The sequence below is a fragment of the Podarcis liolepis genome, assembly GCF_965112155.1.
Source record: "Podarcis liolepis genome assembly, chromosome: 16".
Classification (NCBI taxonomy): Eukaryota; Metazoa; Chordata; class Lepidosauria; order Squamata; family Lacertidae; genus Podarcis; species Podarcis liolepis.
The window spans coordinates 42,385,548-42,405,659 of NC_139567.1; the positions used below are offsets into that span (position 1 = coordinate 42,385,548).

The window sequence follows — 20,112 nt, forward strand, 5'->3', positions numbered from 1 at the left end:
AAGTCCAACTTCACATAAGCATGAGTGTGTCTGTGTGTGTTGTTGTCACAACCAGGAAAAAAAAGAATGTGGTGATGGACAGATTCAAGGGTTGGGCTTTCTTTCCAGGTTGAATTTCAGGGTCAGTGCTGAGAAGTGGTTCAATAAGAACAGCCAGCTGAATCTGACCAATGGCCTACCTAGTCCAGCATTCTGTTCTCACAGTGGCCAACCAGATTCCCCAAAGAGAAACCCTCAAGCAAGTCCCAGACACAAGACCTCTCTCTCTCGTCCCCTGTGGTTTTCAGCTACTGCTATTCAGAAGTATCACTGCCTCCGATTGTGGAGGCCAACCATAACCATCGTGGCAAATAGCCTTTGCCTCCATGAATTTGCCTAGCCTTCTTAAAACTACCGTATTTTTCGCCCTATAAGACGCACTTTTTCCCCTCCAAAAATGAAGGGGAAATGTGTGTGCGTCCTATGGGGCGAATGCAGGCTTTCGCTGAAGCCTGGAGAGGGAGGGGGGTCGGTGCGTACCGACCCCTCTCGCTCTCCAGGCTTCAGGAAGCTATCCGCTAGCTGTGGGAGACCCAGCTCTCCCAGGGCTAGCGGAGAGCTTGCCTGCACCCAGAAGCTTGGGGCGCGCTGAGCTCCACACGCCCCAAGCTTCGGGATTAGCACAGCGGTCCGCTAGCCCTGGGCCAGCCGCGCGGCTCTCCCACGGCTAGCGGACTGCTTGCCGGCACCCAGAAGCTTGGGGAGCGCTGAGCTCCGCACGCCCCAAGCTTTGGGATTAGCGCAGCACACCTGGGGGGAAAATAAATTTCCCCCCCTTTATTTCCCCCCCAAAAAACTAGGTGCGTCCTATGGGCCAGTGCGTCCTATGGGCCGAAAAATACGGTATCTAGGTTGATGTCATGCTGTGGCAATGAGTTCCATATGTTAACTATGCACTGCTTTTCCAAAAACCTCTCCTTAGTTGCCGCACAGTGCCTGCGGAATGTGCTTTCTTATTACCACAAGCTTCAGGGCACCTCCACACCTCTGCGAGACCAAGATTATTTCCTGCCCGTGCCTCTCTTGCAAGTTATTCTGGATTTGGGTTCTTCCACCAGCTCTGTGGAGTCTGTTTCTGCCCTCCTGGTTGAAGAATTTATGTCTCTCAAGAAGCTCCATCCTCAACTTGTTAGACTCTCCGTCTCCGTCCAGGTATCTCCACCTCTCCACCCGTTCATATAGGGTTATAAAGAAATATAAAGAGACCCCTGACCATTAGGTCCAGTCGTGGCTGACTCGGGTTGCGGCACTCATCTCGCTTTATTGGCCGAGGGAGCCGGCGTACAGCTTCCGGGTCATGTGGCCAGCATGACTAAGCCGCTTCTGGCGAACCAGAGCAGCGCACGGAAACGGTGTCTACCTTCCCGCCGGAGTGGTACCTATTTATCTACTTGCACTTTGAGGTGCTTTTGAACTGCTAGGTTGGCAGGAGCAGGGACCGAGCAACGGGAGCTCACCCCGTCATGGGGATTCGAACCGCCGACCTTCTGATTGGCAAGCCCTAGGCTCTGTAGTTTAACCCACAGCGCCACCCGCGTCCCTTATATAGGGTTTTAGGACACCCCAATTCCTGCTGAGCAGTGCATAGGATTCCAGTGGCCTTGGCCATCAACCAAGGTCTCCCCCTCCCCACAAACATCTGGAGGGCAGCAGATTAGGAAGCCTGTTCTATTAAATTAAATTTCATTTAGAACAGCTAATCCAGAATCCAAATGGCACCACTAGACTTTAAATAAGACTCTTTTGATTTACTATTTGTGGCAAATTTCTGTCTAGGATGCTTCCCGGGTCAGCATAGTGGAAGAAGTTGCCTCCCTGCTGGAGCAGAGAGACAGAGATCTGGCAAGGTTCCTGGAGAGCGTTTATGCCCAACCAGGTAAGTCTGCTTTGGGGTGCCACCTCAGTAATCCTGTCCCTATGTTGTTGTTGTTTAGTCGTGTCCGACTCTTTGTGACCCCCTGGACCAGAGCACGCCAGGCACTCCTGTCTTCCACTGCCTCCCTCCTGTCACTATAGGGCAGCCTTTCTCAACCTGTGGGTCCCCAGATGTTGTTGAACTACAACTCTCATCACCCGTAGCTAGCAAGGCCAGAACTCAGGGATGATGGGAATTGTAGTCCAACCACATCTGGGGACCCACAGGTGAGAACCGCTGCTATAGGGGCATTTCTCTTCCTAAACTTTGGGTGCATGGCGCCTGCGCAACGTACTCCATTTCGTCCTCAGCGGCTACTGAGCATGTTGACTGGCAAGTCCTGGAGTCCTCACCTTCTTAGCGTTCCCCCTCTATTTTTGCTTTTCATCTGCAAATTTTGGGGTTTCCCTGAGCTGGCTCACTCTTCCCTCTTGAGTGTGGATGCTGGTTTCTTGGATGCCTAAGTAACGTCACTCACCTTTGAGCGCTGAAAATAAAAGGACCGCCAATTCTGTATAAGCAAGCTTAACGTCTCTTGGCCAATTTACCCTAAACAAAGATTTGGGATTAGAGGGGAAAGTCCTACTTTCATGATGATCCTGCTGATGTGAATGCCTTCAGATCCAACTTCTATAGAAGAGATGGGCTACAATTCACACGGATCTCTGGGAAGAGAGATTGGTGGCTAAACCACTCTGGGAATTGTAGCTCTGGGTGTGGAATACGAGTTTCCTAGCAACTCTCATCACCCTTGACAAGCTACAGTTCCCAGCGTCATTTGGGGGAAGCCATGACAATTGAAAGTAGTAGAAAAAAGACAGTCACGGAAATGAGAAATTGCACAAAACAAATGAAATACCATGAAAATCCCTGAAACGAGAAGTAATTGACTAAAAATATTATCTTGTGGAAATAAACTAAATAATAAAAATCAAAAAGTTTAAGGGGAAAAATGAGAAAAACCTAAAACTGAACAAAGCCTTAATCAAAAAGTTTCGGGGGGGGGGGGAATTATAAAAACCTAAAATTGAACAAAGCCTTAACGGGATGCCGGCTACAAACCTCGTTTCACTGAACTATTCAGTTTCCTCAGAAGGAAATAGAAAAATCATAAACCTTAAATGACGAAAATTGAAAAAAATCCATAAGGCAACCGATTTCAGATGGTTTGATTAAGCCTTTTTGATTAAGGCTTTGTTCAATTTTAGGTTTGTCTAAATTTTCCCCTTAAACTTTTTGATTTTTATTATTTAGTTTATTTCCACAAGATAATATTTCTAGTCGATTACTTCTCGTTTCAGGGATTTTCACGGTATTTCATTTGTTTTGTGCAATGACAATTGAAAGTGGCACCACCAAACTTGGATTTGATATTGAGAATTGTTCCGTCAGCTGCTTTGAGAGCCTCTTGGGACTACAAAGCGGGATGTAAGTGCTGTAAATAAATAATAATCATCATATACTTGTAGAATCCCACATCTTTGCTGTTTTCCAGAGGAAGACTCCAGAGACGCCTTACTCAAGGGACTGAGCCGCATGATCCAGCCGGCTATTGACACTCTGCTTGCTGGTAAGATTCACTTCTTGGCATACAAAAAAATAAAAATGACACACACCCCCCCCAAAAAAATAGAACCTAGAGCTGAGACTGGGAATTGGGAGATTTAGGACCGCCAAAAAGATGTACCACTTCACACGTCCCATTCTTAAACTTGTTGTTGTTTAATCGTCCAGTCATGTCCCACTCTTCATGACCCCCTGGACCAGAGCACGCCAGGCACCCCTGTCTTCCACTGCCACCCGCAGTTTGGTCAAACTCCTGCTGGTAGCTTCGAGAACACTGTCCAACCATCTCGTCCTCTGCCGTCCCCTTCTCCTTGTGCCCTCCATCTTTCCCAACATCAGGGTCTTTTCCAGGGAGTCTTCTCTTCTCACGAGGTGGCCAAAGTCTTGGAGCCTCAGCTTCAGGATCTGTCCTTCCAGTTGAGCACTCAGGGCTGATTTCCTTCAGAATGGAGAGGTTTGATCTTCTTGCAGTCCATGAGACTCTCAAGAGTCTCCTCTAGCACCAGAATTCAAAAGCATCAATTCTTCGGCGATCAGCCTTCTTGATGGTCCAGCTCTCACTTCCGTACATCACGACTGGGGAAACCAGAGCTTTTACTATACGGACCTTTGTTGGCAAGGTGATGTTTCTGCTTTTTGAGATGCTGTCTAGGTTTGTCATTGCTTTTCTCCCAAGAAGCAGGCGTCTTTTAATTTTGTGGCTGCTGTCACCATCTGCAGTGATCATGGAGCCCAAGAAAGTCAAATCTCTCTCTGCCTCCATTTCTTCCTCTTCTATTTGCCAGGAGGTGATGACCTGCAAAGCATAGTGGTGGCCACCAGCTTGGGTGGCTTTAAAAGAGGACTAGGCTGTTCATGGAACAAGATAAGGCTGTCAATAGCTACTGTACTAGTCACAAGGCTCTGTGCTTCCTCCTCAATCAAAGGCGGTCATGCTTCTGAATACCAGTTTCTGGAAACTCCAGGAAGCAGAGTTGCTCTTGTGCTTGGGGCCCTGATTGGAGATTTCCTACTGGGGCATCTTCTTGTACACTGTGAGAACAGGATGGGTTGGTCCAGCAGAACTCTTCTTTTGTATTTTGATTCTCTCGTTCCTCACCACAGCAAAACCCCTCATAGTGCACCTGCATGAGAGAGAGAGAGAGAGAGAAAGAGAGAGAGAGGTAGGAAGCTACTGCCACGCAATCTAGCTCAGTAATGTCTGCACTGACTGGCAGCAGGGGTGCAGAAGGAAGGCATTCTCAGTCCTACCTTGAGATGCCAGGGGTTGAATTTGGGACCTTCCACATGTTGGTTATTTCACAAATTAGTCGGGCTGCAGAAGGCATGCTGGGGAGACCACACATTCAAGAAACGCAAAAGAAACTTTTGCTTGGTTTAATAACAAAAACAAAAACTCCTTTTACACTAAATTACATTATATCAATAAGTGTAACCCATCCACTAGGGTACAGTGGTACCTCAGGTTAAGTACTTAATTCTTAACCTGAAACTGTTCTTAACCTGAAGCACCACTTTAGCTAATGGGGCCTCCTGCTGCCGCCACACCACCGGAGCACGATTTCTGTTCTCATCCTGAAGCAAAGTTCTTAACCCGAGGTAGTATTTCTGGGTTAGCAGAGTCTGTAACCTGAAGCGTATGTAACCCGAGGTACCACTGTACTAAGAGAGCTACATGCTGCTCTTTATATACTATACCCAACAGCTTAATTAACATAACTTCACAGCACCTGCTATACTGCTTCACAGCTGTAAAACTAGGTCATGCTATTTGCTCTGGCCCTTAAAGACATACACATCTTGTGAAACAATGATGAAACCTAAAATTTAAAGAAACCATTCAACACTGCATACAAGGTAGACGCTCCACCACGAGCCACAGACCTTCCAAAGTGTTCGTTATGCCTCAGGGAAGCTAGTGAGATGCTCTTCATCTTTTGCTTTGCTTGCAGGCTACTTAAGCATGGATACTCTGTTGTACATCTGGGACCAGATTATCCTGGGACTGGAGCGGCCGTCATACAACTGTCTCCCTGTGTTCACCATTTTTGTCCTCCTGCTCCGTGGCCGGCTACTCACGTGTCAATCCGTATGTGCAGCCTGATTAAATCTAATATAATAATAATAATAATAATAATAATAATAATAATAATAAATAATTTTATTTATATCCCGCCCTCCCCAGCCGAAGCCAGGCTCAGGGCGGCTAACAACAATAAAATAATGCGACATTCTAAAAACATTTCATTATAAAAAATAATTAAAATCAAATTGATGGCAACCATTAAGCAAAATTTCTGTGCAGATTGCCAAAGGAGGGAGTCAGGCTCTGCCCTGACCAAAGGCCTGGTGTACCAGCTCTGTCTTGCAGGCCCTGCGGAAAGATGTCAAGTCCCGCAGGGCCCTAGTCTCTTGTGACAGACCGTTCCACCAGATTGGAGCCTCAGCCGAGAAAGCCCTGGCTCTAGTTGAGGCCAGCCTAACCTCCCTGTGGCCTGGGACCTTCAGGATGTTTTTATTTGAAGACCGTAATGCCACAGCTGTTTTACAAAGCATTGTTAAAGTTGTCCAGCAGAACCCCTGATGGGGACCTTGTGCAGAAGTCAATTCTCTCCTCCGCAAGAACTGAGTTTCAAAGCTTTGCTGCAGAACAGATTTAATAAGATAAACGTTACAAAATAACCAAGCAATGGGGTTCAGTCCTTCATGCTGTTCAGTAAACTGTCCTCTCTCTGGTCCCAGGGGGAGATCCTAAGCTTGTTCATCACTGCAGAACTTCTCTGCAACTGCTGCTACTAGCCGTCACCGACGAGCACACACTGGCTTCTCAAGTTTCCAATTCCAATATAAGGTAGTTTAGCTCATTGAAATGGAAAGATGCCAGCCTTCTCTGACGCTTTTGCCAGAGTGAAACTTCTTGGCCACTGTAAGCTTCCCTTTGCCGCATTTTAAATACAATGCATTTAAATACTGTACCACATTTTATGTACATTAAGCGTGTAACTTCAACAAGTATTGCATTAAATGCTGGAATAATATAGAATTGGTATGGACAAGAATCAGGGGCGAATGGGGATACATCCTAAGATTATGGAATGTTGTTCTAGTGGAGATCTGCCCATCTGTATGTGGGGGAAAGCTGTAGCTCAGGGGAAGAGTAATTGCCTTCATGCAGAAGACCCCAGTTCAATCCCTGATATCTCCAGGTATAGCTGGGAACAACTCTTGTTTGGAACCACAAATGCCTTTTTGGGGAGAACATTCTACAAGCAGGGAGCCACCACTGAAAAGGTCCTGTTCTCGTGTCACCACCCTCCAAAAATTCTAACATTCCTATGACTTTTCTTACTTCGCCATGTACAATCATACCTTGGTTTTCGAACAGCCTAGTTCTCGGATGTTTTGGCACCCGAACAATCAAAACCCAGAAGTGACTGTTCCAGTTTTCAAACATTCTTTTGAAAGCTGAATGTCCGACGGGGTTTCCACAGCCAATCAGAAGCCGTGCTTTGGTTTTCGAACACTTTGGAAGTTGAATGGACTTGTGGAATGGATTCCATTCGACTTCCAAGGTATGATTGTATTATCTGTTGTTAATACAACAGAATATTTCTTCTAAACTCTGCCATGGATTGAAATTTTGGCTTTTGTGTGGCTTTGTTTTTACAATTGTTTTAACGGCTACTGCTTTTGGGGGGGGGCAGGGAGCAAAAGCCCTTTTGTTTCTAAAAGGATGTTTGTTGGCCCTACCTTTGATGACCTTGGGTGCCCCACCAGCCACCATTGAGAATTTTACCCACCCACTTTCCCTGCCTTTTACTGCAGCCAGTGGAATTGGAAGCAACACTGAAAACCTGGGGACCGTCTCTGCTTGTGCAAGAGTTCCAAGACATGATGGGGAAACACTTCTTTGAAGATTTGTACAGCCAGTTGCTTGGAGGAAACAAGGAACCCGCCCCGATCCATGACCCTACCCAAAGTAAGGCCTTGATGGGCGTCTTCTGCTCAGGCTCACTCCTTCCTCTCAGCCTCAAAGCATTTACCTGTCAATCAATTTATTATTTTTATTTATTCAGTTTGTATACTGCCCTTGATCTGAGAATCACAGGGCAATTTGCAACATAAAAATAGAAAATGAGAACACAAAATAAGAAAGAAAGAAAGAAAGAAAGAAAGAAAGAAAGAAAGAAAGAAAGAAAGAAAGAAACCAATAACAGTCAATAGAAGAAAAATAAATATCAATCAATAAGTATATTGTGCTAGCCAAAGGCCAAGACAATTACCCGTATTTTTCGCTCCATAAGACGCACCAGACCACAAGACGCACCTAGTTTTTGAAGGAGGAAAACAAGAAAAAAAATATTCTGAATCTCAGAAGCCAGAACAGCAAGAGGGATCACTGCGCAGTGAAAGCAGCAATCCCTCTTGCTGTTCTGGCTTCTGGGATAGCTGTGCAGCCTGCATTCGCTCCATAAGACGTACACACATTTCCCCTTACTTTTTAGGAGGGAAAAAGTGAGTCTTATAGGGCAAAAAATACGGTACATTACAAATACCAAAATACAAACACAGCAGTAATACAGCAAACGTTAATGATATAGGAGAGAAAAATCAGATGTGCCATTAGCTGACTTGAGATTAAAAGTCTGAGTTCCCAAAACAATTTATAGCAATATGATCTAACTTTCTCTTCCTAATCTTTTTTTGCAGCCAGCCTGAACAAATACATTTCCCCCACCTTTGTCCCCCAGCAGGTGTAAGGCAACAAACTGCAAAGCAATATTTTTAAAATACAAAACAATTAAGATTTTATTTTTTTTTAAAGTAGCCAAATAAGAGCCATAATAAAAAGTATGCAAAGCAGCCAAGAGATCAGCTTGGACTGGAGCAGAAGGCACCCCTTTGTATCATCCAGAATGATCCCCCAAGCCTATCACAGTATTTTACATACTGCCTATTACGTTCTGTCTCCCGGCAGAGCCAAAGTTAAAAATATAAAACCGCAGTAAAATGGTAATTGTTCCATCATAGCAGTAAGCCACCGAAGCAGTATACAAGGTAAGAAGGAAGAATTAAAAGCACACATGCTCTCTAAAAAAATAAAACCATCTCAGCAACTATTGTTTGCAAAACTGCTTGGAAATATCACTTGCAATGAAGGAGTATACAGGTTTTGTTAATACATAAATCAAATTATCTCTTCCCCCCACCCCAAGCTCCAATCAAGCCGTTTCCGCAGACACGCAATTAATATTTCATAAAATGACTGGGTCACTCCAGGGAAAGTGCTTTTAAACTAAAATGCCTTTGGCAGGGGCCAAAACATCACAACTCTCTAATATGGGCTACGAATCCCTGCGACGGGATGAGCTCCCGTTGCTCGGTCCCTGCTCCTGCCCACCTAGCAGTCCGAAAGCACGTCAAAGTGCAAGTAGATAAATAGGTACCACTCTGGCGGGAAGGTAAACGGCGTTTCTGTGCGCTGCTCTGGTTCGCCAGAAGCGGCTTAGTCATGCTGGCCACATGACCCGGAAGCTGTACGCCGGCTCCCTCGGCCAGTAAAGCGAGATGAGCGCCGCAACCCCAGAGTCGGCCACAACTGGACTTAATGATCAGGGGTCCCCTTTACCCTTACTGATTCCAGAGGGCTGGCGCTGCAACACTAACAAGTTTGGTTTCTAGGACCTGCACTTGTGGGAGGCATGCATTATTCTCAGCAATGCCCAATCTCTTGAGGTGTGCAGCTGCCGGAATGCGGTAAAGGGGGCGAGATGCATAAAATTCATCTGATAATCATCTTGAGGACACCTGGCATGAAACTCTAGTGGTGGGGCGGGGGAGAAGAGGGGAGAGAGCTTCCAGAGTGCACAGGTACATTTCCAAAACTTGCTGGAATTTTATCAGCTTTTGTGCCTGTCATCCCATGTGTCATTCAAAGGTATGGGGCAGGATAGCCGATTAACATTCTTAATCTCTCTTTCCCTCCCACTTTGAGCTTTTCCTCCGTGGCGCTACAGAAATTTCCAAGCTGCACCACCTGCAAGGACAAGGCCAGAAGACAGGAGGCAAACAAGGTAAAACAAGGCAGCTAAAAAAGCCACTGCAATTCTGGGCTGCATCAATAGGAGTATAGCATCTAGATCAAGGGAAGTAATAGTGCCACTGTATTCTGCTCTGGTCAGACCTCACCTGGAGTACTGTGTTCAGTTCTGGGCACCACAATTCAAGAAGGACACTGACAAACTGGAACGTGTCCAGAGGAGGGCAACCAAAATGGTCAAAGGCCTGGAAACGATGCCTTATGAGGAACGGCTAAGGGAGCTGGGCATGTTTAGCCTGGAGAAGAGGAGGTTAAGGGGTGATATGATAGCCATGTTCAAATATATAAAAGGATGTCACATAGAGGAGGTTGTTTTCTGCTGCTCCAGAGAAGTGGACACGGAGCAATGGATCCAAACTACAAGAAAGAAGATTCCACCTAAACATTAGGAAGAACTTCCTGACAGTAAGAGCTGTTTGACAGTGGAATTTGCTGCCAAGGAGTGTGGTGGAGTCTCCTACTTTGGAGGTCTTTAAGCAGAGGCTTGACAACCATATGTCAGGAGTGCTCTGATGGTGTTTCCTGCTTGGCAGGGGGTTGGACTCGATGGCCCTTGTGGTCTCTTCCAACTCTATGATTCTATGATTCTAAGGTGCTTAAGGGGCGTCCTCTTGCTCCATGGCCCCATGAAAGGCACAAGGGAAGGGGGTGCAACACAGTATCCTCAGCACCTCCAGGTGGGGCTGGAATGGTCCCCTGCCAGAACCTCTGGAGAGCTGCTGCCAGTCAGTGTAGACAATACTGAGCTAAATTGACCAAGAGTCTGGCTCTGTTCCTATATAAATCAGCCCACGGTTCAGAACCATGAGGACTGGGATCTTGTCTTTTTGCCTCACTGTAGAGCTGACCAGCCCTGGCAAGGACCCAGAACGTACCTAGTGCTTTTTAATCCTTTTTTGCCAATAATAATAATAATAATAATAATAATAATAATAATAATAATAATTTTATACCCCACCGATCTGGCTGGGTTTCCCCAGCCACTCTGGGTGTCTTCCAACAGAATATTAAAATACAATAGTCTATTAAACATTAAAAGCTTCCCTAAACAGGGCTGCCTTCAGATGTCTTCTAAAAGTCTGGTAGTTGTTGTTCTCTTTGACATCTGGTGGGAGGGCGTTCCACAGGGCGGGTGCCACCACGAAGAAGTCCCTCTGCCTGGTTCCCTGTAACCTCACTTCTCACAGGTAGGGAACCACCAGAAGGCCCTCAGCACTGGACCTCAGTGTCCGGGCAGAACGATGGGGGTGGAGATGCTCCTTCAGGTCTACTGGACCGAGGCCTTTTAGGGCTTTAAAGGTCAGCACCAACGCTTTGAGTTGTGCTCGGAAACGTATGAATGCCCGCTCGTGTCATTCTGGTCCTCTCCCACTCCTTCGGAGCATCGGAGGCATTTATGAGGCTCGCCTGAGGGCACGGAAAGACGGGGAGGGAGAATACGTACAGCAAACAGGGCACGTCCTGATTTTCAGAGAGGAGCGCCAGTTGCTGGAAGAGCAACGCCTTGAGAGGGCACAACAGGAACAGAGACTTCAAAGGTTCAGAGCAGAAGAGCAGAAGAGGTAAGAATTTACCTGTCAGCAGCATTTGCAGCTACCCACCTTCTCAGCTAATAAGAGTCCCCAGCATGGCATCAGTCGGCACCCAAAATACTCTTGCCCCATTCTTATTTTTGTATTGAGGGGTTGCTTTTTTTAATTATGGGGGGGGCATTCCTTGGTTGAGATGTTGCCTGTTGTTGCCTTTGTGGGGTGGACTACGTTTCTATCCATGTTTTATTTGTATGAAAATGCATATAAGTGCTTGGGGAGGTGTGGCAAGGAGCTCAGAGCACCCCAGTTTTTCACTTCTGTGAAATGGGTATCTTGTGGTGTTTCTTAGATTTCCAAATGTGCCAGAAAAATTGAGCCGAGAGGCGAGGTAGTACTCTGCTAAGACTTTGCTCCCAGCTGTTTTAACCATTCCACCGAGTACCCTACAGAATAAGGGTCGGGAGAAATCTGATTTAATTTCCTGGGAGTTTCTCTGCAACATTTTTTTTTAATGGACTTGCAGGCAACAAGAGATGAGATTCCTGCAGCTTTTAGAGGAGAATAAGAGAAAATTTGAAATGCAGAAGGTCCATTTGGAAGATCAGCTGTCCCAGGTATTTTCTTCCGACCATGGAATAAAGATTAAGAGAAAGACAATCAATTTATGTAGACGGTTGGGGGTGTCCTGGAGAAAGGGGGTGTGCCAGCCCCACTGGCTTAACCATGGACACCCCGGGTGTGCCACTCTGTTCATTACACCCTCTTGTCCTCTCAGTTCCCCATCTGTAAATTGGGTCTATTAAGGGCACAGCCTCACACAATGAAACATGAATCTGCATAAAAAAACATAATTGCATTGTGCAGATTAAGCTGAGCTGTACCATTTGAGATTTCATAGCTGCACTCACTAGCATAGCTGGGTGGGGGTGTAATAAAAAATTTAAGGTCTTATATATATAATAAATGTTCATAAATGTACCAACCAAGCACAAACATAGATATGTGGACCACATGTCTGGAGCAGCACAGGAATAACGACCTGAAAATCATTTTGACTCCCAAACTGACCAAATGTTTTCTCTGCAAGGAGGGAGGGGGTGAGGGAACCTTCCCATTGTCTCAGGAATTGGGAAATCACCATCTCAAAGGAATGGGCAGACTACCAGGAAAGGCAATCAGATAAGGCATTATCAGATAACCTGGCAGACAGGAAAAACAACAACATTCAAATTTCTGTTGTAGACCGCCTTTTCTGTGATGTAGGTATGATGTTTGTGGGGGTGGTGGTCTTTGGTTACACCCCTTCTGTGATTTATGTATGATATATGGAGGGGTGGTCTTGAGCTCCAGGGCAGGGAATTTAAAATGTCTATATTAGGGCAGGCACACCTTTGTTCTGGGTCCTCCTCCATCCTCCTGCGTGTGACGGGAAAACCCTGTTGCAACAGTTTTAATAAAGATCAGGCTTCCTAGCTGCTTTGCTTCTCAATATTCTCTGGTTGGCCTCTGTTATTTTCTCCTACCGATATGGAGCCCACTTAAGGACTCTATACGGGCTCTTGGATACCCCATAAGGGGAAAAGGGAAGATTTTGTTTACAACGGGTGCACTGGGCAGCCACTTACCGCAGCGTGTGTGCTGCAGCGCACCCGAGCCCCGTGTCTCTCCTGGGAGTGTCGCAGTGGCTCAGGCACCTGCAGGCACCTGGGCTTGCGTCTGCTTGCCGCCTCCTCTTCAGCTGGAGGGTGGTTGAGGGGGAGGCGGGTGGGCTGAGCAGACTTCATGCAGGCTATGTCTCCTTGCAGTGCACCCTGCCCTGGCTCACCGCACTCCAGGCATCCGAGCGGCTAGCTATGACACTGGCTGCACTTGAGAGGAAGAGACAAGAAGGCCTAGAGTCTGGGCAGCTGGAGGACTGTACTACTTTGCCCTGCATTTGGATGTTGAAGAATGAGGAGAGCTAGGGACACTTGGACTACAGGCAGACTAGGACTGTTCCACTAGACTGCTAGACTGGTAACTGGGAGCGGCCGACGAGACCATATAACACCAGTCTTGAAAGACCTACACTGGCTCCCAGTATGTTTCCAAGCACAATTCAAAGTGTTGGTGCTGACCTTGAAAGCCCTAGACGGCCTTGGTCCAGTATACCTGAAGGAGCGTCTCCACCCCCAGACACTGAGGTCCAGCGCCGAGGGCCTTCTGGCGGTTTCCTCATTGCAAGAAGTGAAGCTACATGGAACCAGGCAGAGGGCCTTCTCGGTGGTGGCGCCTGCCCTGTAGAACGCTCTCCCACCAGATGTCAAAGAGAACAACAACTACCAGACTTTTAGAAGACATCTGAAGGCAGCCCAGTTTAGGGAAGCTTTTAATGTTTAATAGGTTATTGTATTTTAATATTCTGTTGGAAGCCGCCCAGAGTGGCTGGGGAAACCCAGCCAGATGGGCAGGGTATAAATTATTATTATTATTATTATTATTATTATTATTATTATTATTATTATTATTACCACTTTAGCCTGCATTTGGGCACTCAGGAGGCAGGAAAGTGAAGTAGAGTCAATGTATGACAGTACCAATTCAGTAGTAGATAGGTAGCCGTGTTGGTCTGCCATAGTCAAAATAAAAAAATTCCTTCCAGTAGCACCTTAAAGACCAACTAAGTTAGTTCTTGGTATGAGCTTTCGTGTGCATGCACATGTGTATATCTGTGTATCTGAAGAAGTGTGCATGCACACGAAAGCTCATACCAAGAACTAACTTAGTTGGTCTTTAAGGTGCTACTGGAAGGAATTTTTTTATTTAGTACCAATTCAGCCTCCATTCAAGCACTCAGGAGGTATGAAATCTCTCTCTCCCCACCTCCAAAGTTTTAACAACTACAATTTGGCACCTTTCAGGAGAGACAGGTCCGCTACGAAATGCAAATGAAGGCAGAGGAGCAGATAAGCAGGCTGCAGGCTGAAATGCACAGACTTGCTGTGGACAGGAAGATGGTAATATTCTATTTTTCAAAATGAAGTTTTGCTTCAATGAGCTCACCCACTGCTAACTACTAATGCCCAGGGAACTTGTAGACAGAAGCAAGGCAGTCCACTGTGATGGAGATGGTTTGCCCAATAGCCTGGAGCTGGGTGTTTCTATACTGGAAAACATGCATCTGTTTTGACAATCTTGCTCACTGTCCCTGCCATGGCAAATGATCGAGTCAGGCTCTGGCTAGCAAGCCTGTCTATGTTCCGGCATCCTAGACTTCAGCATTTTGTATTTCTGCATTTTAACTCCCGTGCCTTGGGTCTTAAAACAAACTTGGGTGCCCCAGGGAGATCCTGTCGCTTACGCAGATTTTACTACTGTCCTTCCATATTTTTCTTGCAGCCTTCACCTGACACCTATTCCGCTGGAAGGTAAGGTTCTGTCCAGGCATGCAAAGGTACACCCCACAACTTAGAAACATAAAGTCAGAATGTGCCCACAGTGATCCCAAAGGGAGGCGGCAGCAAAATTCTGTTGACTTTGGCAACAGGCCCGCTTCCCTTGCATCTGAAAATTGGTGCCTGCCCTTCACAAATGGGCAAAGGGATTTGTAAAAAGACTTACTGAGCACCTGATTTCCTGCTTTGCAGTCTCCTCGCCCCTGCACCTTCCCTGCAGTCCCAGACGCCATCTCAGACTTCCCTGCCTCATTCCTGCCTGTCAGACACAGGTTAGTGCAAAGCATTTGCGGGTATTAATCAGGTATTATTGAGATTTGCTATTTGATTCCAACACTCTCCCTAATTGCCTGTGATGAACAGGAATCACTTCCAGCCAAGCAGGCAGGGAAGCTTATTGAACTGACAGATAATTGGATGTGTGCTTTAGATGCTAATGTGCCACAAATGAACAGCATAGGCCTCCGAAAGCAAAGAGGCCTAGCAATTTTTTGTTCTTGTTGCCCAGCATATAAACATTTGCAAATCTGAGACTGAAATAACTCTGGATACAGGCAACCTACTGGGCAAAAAAGCAGGATGTAAGGTTAAATAGAATAATCATATCTCATAATTTGGCTTTTGCTTTTCAACCTTTCGCAGTTGCTTCACATCAGAAACACAAAACCGCCGATGGAGACACCATTGCCTTCAAACTGCTGAAGCACATGATGGAGGCAGTCAGCTCAAGTAAGCAGAAGTTGTCTGTAAAGCAAATGCTGGCATCTGTGGAACTCACTGCCACTGGATGTCGCTAATACAGTGGTACCTCGGGTTAAGAACTTAATTCGTTCTGGAGGTCCGTTCTTAACCTGAAACTGTTCTTAACCTGAGGTACCACTTTAGTTAATGGGGCCTCCCGCTGCCACTGCCCCGCGATTTCTGTTCTCATCCTGAAGCAAAGTTCTTAACCCGAGGTACTATTTCTGGGTTAGCGGAGTCTGTAACCTGAAGCGTCTGTAACCCGAGGTACCGCTGTACAATGTATTTTTAAAATGAGCTCCTTCCCTCCCTCTCCCTCTCTTTCTCAAATAAAAACAAAAGTCAGGCTGAAAAGGATAAAAAAGTAACAGCCAGTAGCCAAAGCTGACTGAGACAAAACACGCAGCTGTATGTAAACTTACTTTAAGTTAATGCAACTAAAATGGAACATTATCAAGTGACATATTCCCGGGGGGGGGGGGGAATGTGCCTAGGAGCAGGGACACACTTACCGGTTTATAAAATAACAAACAACACAGTGCAGATTGTTGTTTTTCACCCTTTCTCGTTTTCCTAAAACTTTATTCAGGGTCAAGTTTAAAGGCTTTGGGGACGGAGAAACTGGAGGCTGATCCACTGGGGCAAAAGGGGAACTGCCCCACCAACCTGTTGCCCCCGCCTCCCTGCCGCCTTACAACCAGTCCAGGGGGTTGCCTTGCCTGCCTCCTCCTTAGTCTCAGTACTGTCCAATGTAGAACTGAGCAGGGAGGAAAACAGGGACAAAACTAGAATTAGTTGGCTCTGCCTGTCACTAGCGCTCGCTCTGTCTGCTTTGAGGCTCCTGACCCTGCACCCACCAGCACTCGTGATGCTCCCTTAATTCTCTTTACCCAGAAACGTCTTAAGGGACATCGCAGACCACAGGCAAGGAACGCAAAATGTGTCTGCATGCATTGGGCAGCCCGAAGAGTGAGGCTATCGCCATTTTCATGGAAGATAAGCGACACCTTCTGGTCAGAGATGCAACTATTTCAGTACAATACTCCTTGGTGGAAGACTTGGAGATTCTTTGGGGGTTTATGCTTTGCAGAAGTGGATCCAAACTATTACCATTTTCCATCCCACTAACCTGCCTGGAATCCTACTGAGGTAGCATCTATCTGCCAGAAAGTTTCCAGTTTGTAATCTCCATGATCCAGGGTCACCACCCAAACCTGCTGCACTCGTATTGCCTAAGCCAGGGGTCAGCATACTTTTTCAGCAGGGGGCCAGTCCACTGTCCCTCAGACTTTGGGGGGGGGCTGGACTATATTTGGGGGGGGGATGAACAAATCCCTATGCCCCACAAATAACCCAGAGATGCATTTTAAATAAAAGCACACATTCTACTCATGTAAAAGCATCAGGCAGGGCCTACAGATAACCCAGAGATGCATTTTAAATAAAAGGGCACATTCTACTCATGTAAAAACACGCAGATTCCCAGACCGTCCACAGGCCAGATTTAGAAGGCTATCGGGACGGATCTGGCCCCCGGGCCTTAAGTTTGCCTACCCATGGCCTAATAAGCCATCCAACATTTTACCTGGTGGCTGCGAGTTCCGTTTCATTTTGCGTGGTGTGTGTGTGTAGATCCTTCTCTCATCTACCAATGCCCAAGGTAACCCTTTTAGAAAGGGTCGGGAAAAACCTCCATGGAGAACTGGGCTGTCATTGGCTTCTTAGCTGTGATAGTTAAATCAGACCTCTGTGCTGAGAGGTACCCATATCTCCTAATGGCAGATTTTAGGGAGAAGCGTAGGGGGTGGCCCTTGCTGTCACGCCCCAATTGTAAGGTCTGGGTGGCATCTGGATGGAGATAGTGTGCTAGATTTGAGCTGCACCTCACCCACCAAGACTATCCCCGTATTCAATCTGAAATTGGAATGAGAAGCTGGACCGTACTAGTTACATTGCGCAGCCTGAGCCACAAACTAGTTAAGCGAGAGTGTCGTAGATTTAAACAGGTTGCAACCTAGGTGTCTGCTACCCAGAAAGTAATTGTTTCTTTAGTTGTTAACGGTTCGAGCACTGAGGAAAGGGAGCGCTTGGATACAGCCACAAGGGAGCATATTCGGGACTACAATGAAGATGAGAAGAATGCAAAGGTATTTTGAAACATTCCCTCATTGCCTGCCTTTTATATTTTTATGGTATGCTCCAGCAACAGAAAGGAACAGAGCCCTGCTGGACCAGGCCGATAGCTCATCCAGTCCAGCGTCCTGTGGCCAAGTAGCCTGAGAACAAGGCCTTAACAGTAACTCTCCACATTTGTGATTCCCTAGCAACTGGCAGAGGCATTCTGCGTCTGACAGGATAGATGGAACACAGCCATCGAAGCTAGTAGCCACTGGAAGCCTTAAACCTCCACAGATTTATTCCATCTTCCCAATGCATTATTAGGAGGGCCAAGATGGAAAAAATTATTCCAAGATTTGTCATTTTTATAGGGATAAAAAGCATGACATACTAGGGGCTGCCACCCCGCTTGCTAACCCCACATACCCCTTTGCCCTTTCCCCACACTGGACCAAACCTCCCTCCCTCTACGCTTCACCCCTGCCCCAAGTTCCACCCATTCTTAAAGGTGGGAGGCATTTCACAGCACCTCCCTCCCTCCATTAAACAGCTCGCCTGGGCTGGGCATGGCAGCTGGCCATTCCAGTACCTTATGTAACAATGCATTGTGTATATAAAACTTTTTTATGTATTAGGGACATGACATGAACCTGCTTCCCAGCCTGCCTTTACTAATCCAACTCCCCCTACTTTGCCCCACTGACCAGGTACCCAGGCCTAACTCCTTCCCACAGCCTTCTTTCCCTAAGGCCAGGTGTGGGGAATGCTTTTCAATGACACACACCGGACAGGCAGAAAGTTGAGGACTGCAAAGCATTGTGGATTGTTGTTGTTTAGTCGTGTCCGACTCTTCGTGATCCCCTGGACCAGAGCACGCCACGCATTATGGATAGTTACAAGATAAAAGCTGCTGTGAAGGCCACATAAAGCTTCCAGGCTTGAGGTGCCACACCTCTGCTTTTCACTTTCTTTACAAGCCACATGAGTGCTTGCGACAGCAACTGCTGCCACATTTCTGTTTCTTGTTGCCTCCATAGATTGAGATGTTTGGTTATGAAATCAGTGAAGATGAAATAAACAACATCCCAGAAGCCAGAAGGAAAGACGTGAGAAAGAAACTAGAGCAGGCACTCCGACGAGGGGCAGAAGCTCGTTACATGGCAGCCAGAGGAAGGGGTTTACCAGCATTTATTACCCACATGGATGTGTTGTGATTGGTGTGCCCTTGTTACACAAGCAGAGCCTTTGGAATCCATAAACCTGGTTAATAATCTGCTACTGAGCATTGCTTTTATCAAGTGCATTGTGCTACCGGTGCACCTCCCATTGAGCAAGCCCATTGAGCAAGTATTAGCCTCTTTGGCTACTGAAGGAAATTTCCTCAGTCACCTAGGGCACCAGTGGAGAACCTAATTAGGCCAAGCCGTGTGATCGGATGGCATGCGAGACATCAGAGGTGGGACAAGGAGTTCACAGACACCACTCTGCCTTTGCGGTGTAATAGAACAGGCAAGCAGGTCACCTGACATAATTGTGAATCCTCCTGGGCCTCAATCGGACACTGCAGAGAACCACTGAAGTAGACAGCCTTTATTTATAGAGCTGTGGGTATGTATTAAGTTACATTTGGCATAAGGCAGAGCTTGTGGTGTCCTAGAGTCCTAGTGATGTAACTACAGTAGATTTTCACACACAAAGTTTGACAGAGTGCCCTCCATTGTGACAATTCCATACTCGACACAAAATGGATTATTGAACCCTGAAATACAGTTTCAAGATGCTGCTCTAGAAGTGTGTTGTGAATGTTACAGATAGGTAGCCATGTTGGTCTGCCATAGTCAAAATAAAAAAATTCCTTCCAGTAGCACCTTAAAGACCAACTAAGTTAGTTCTTGGTATGAGCTTTCGTGTGCATGCACACTTCTTCAGATACACTGAAACTGCTAGAAGGATCTGGCAACTTCTGTTTCAGTGTATCTGAAGAAGTGTGCATGCACACAAAAGCTCATACCAAGAACTAACTTAGTTGGTCTTTAAGGTGCTACTGGAAGGAATTTTTTTGTGTTGTGAATGTTTGGGTCTTTAACCACAGCAGGTATTACCTACCAGAGCAGCCAGATTTGTTTAGGATGGGAAATGCTGTATGGAGTGTGTCATTATTGGAGCTATTTTTAAAGGACCTTATCAATTGCATGTGCAAGCCCCTCAATGCTAAATGGTACATTACATACCATTTTAGATCAAAGCCTCTGCAGTTACTTATCACTCAGTTCTTTCTGCATCTTTAAATAAAGATGAAAACAAGCAACTTCCAAGCATAAACAGAACATTTGAGTGGTACCAAAGTAAAGAAAAGCTGTGTCCCTTGTTTTGTCCTTGCCAGAATTGTAGAAAGCTCAAGCCACTAAGGTGACTAAAATATAATTGCCAGAAGTCATGGCAGTTGTAGGAGCTACAGTTTAATCAGTTTGAGCACTCTAGACTCCCAAGTTTCATATTCTGTATTCTAAGCTTACACCTGTTTTTACATGGCAAAAAGTCTGGTGCTGTGACCTCCATCATTGCAGTTATACCTCATGACATGTTTAGTATCAGTTTATTAAGGATTAAGTTGCAGAATCCATGTCAACTTACACTTAATTTTGGCTTCTCTTGGTATATGTTACC

General features: G+C 46.2%; 1 protein-coding gene across 5 annotated transcripts in view; it reads left to right on the forward strand.

Moving 5' to 3' along the window:
• Positions 1-18,721, forward strand: part of LOC310695436 (uncharacterized protein) — a gene marked incomplete at its 5' end in the record, with an annotated part of 27,305 nt that extends 8,584 nt beyond the window's left edge. For 2 of the 5 annotated variants that reach the window (XM_083479861.1, XM_083479864.1), the window contains 14 exons: positions 962-1,191; positions 1,816-1,915; positions 3,450-3,524; positions 5,473-5,609; positions 7,346-7,499; positions 9,516-9,594; positions 11,093-11,182; positions 11,676-11,766; positions 14,053-14,148; positions 14,531-14,559; positions 14,779-14,858; positions 15,229-15,315; positions 17,380-17,474; positions 18,483-18,721. In XM_083479861.1, coding sequence (XP_083335987.1) covers positions 962-1,191; positions 1,816-1,915; positions 3,450-3,524; positions 5,473-5,609; positions 7,346-7,499; positions 9,516-9,594; positions 11,093-11,182; positions 11,676-11,766; positions 14,053-14,148; positions 14,531-14,559; positions 14,779-14,858; positions 15,229-15,315; positions 17,380-17,474; positions 18,483-18,659 — 1,520 coding nt within the window. In that variant the 3' untranslated portion in view covers positions 18,660-18,721. The remainder of the gene's footprint in view (positions 1-961; positions 1,192-1,815; positions 1,916-3,449; positions 3,525-5,472; positions 5,610-7,345; positions 7,500-9,515; positions 9,595-11,092; positions 11,183-11,675; positions 11,767-14,052; positions 14,149-14,530; positions 14,560-14,778; positions 14,859-15,228; positions 15,316-17,379; positions 17,475-18,482) is intronic. The other 3 variants (XM_083479862.1, XR_014520075.1, XM_083479863.1) reach the window with 3 other exon arrangements.
• Between the last annotated feature and the right edge of the window lie 1,391 nt (positions 18,722-20,112).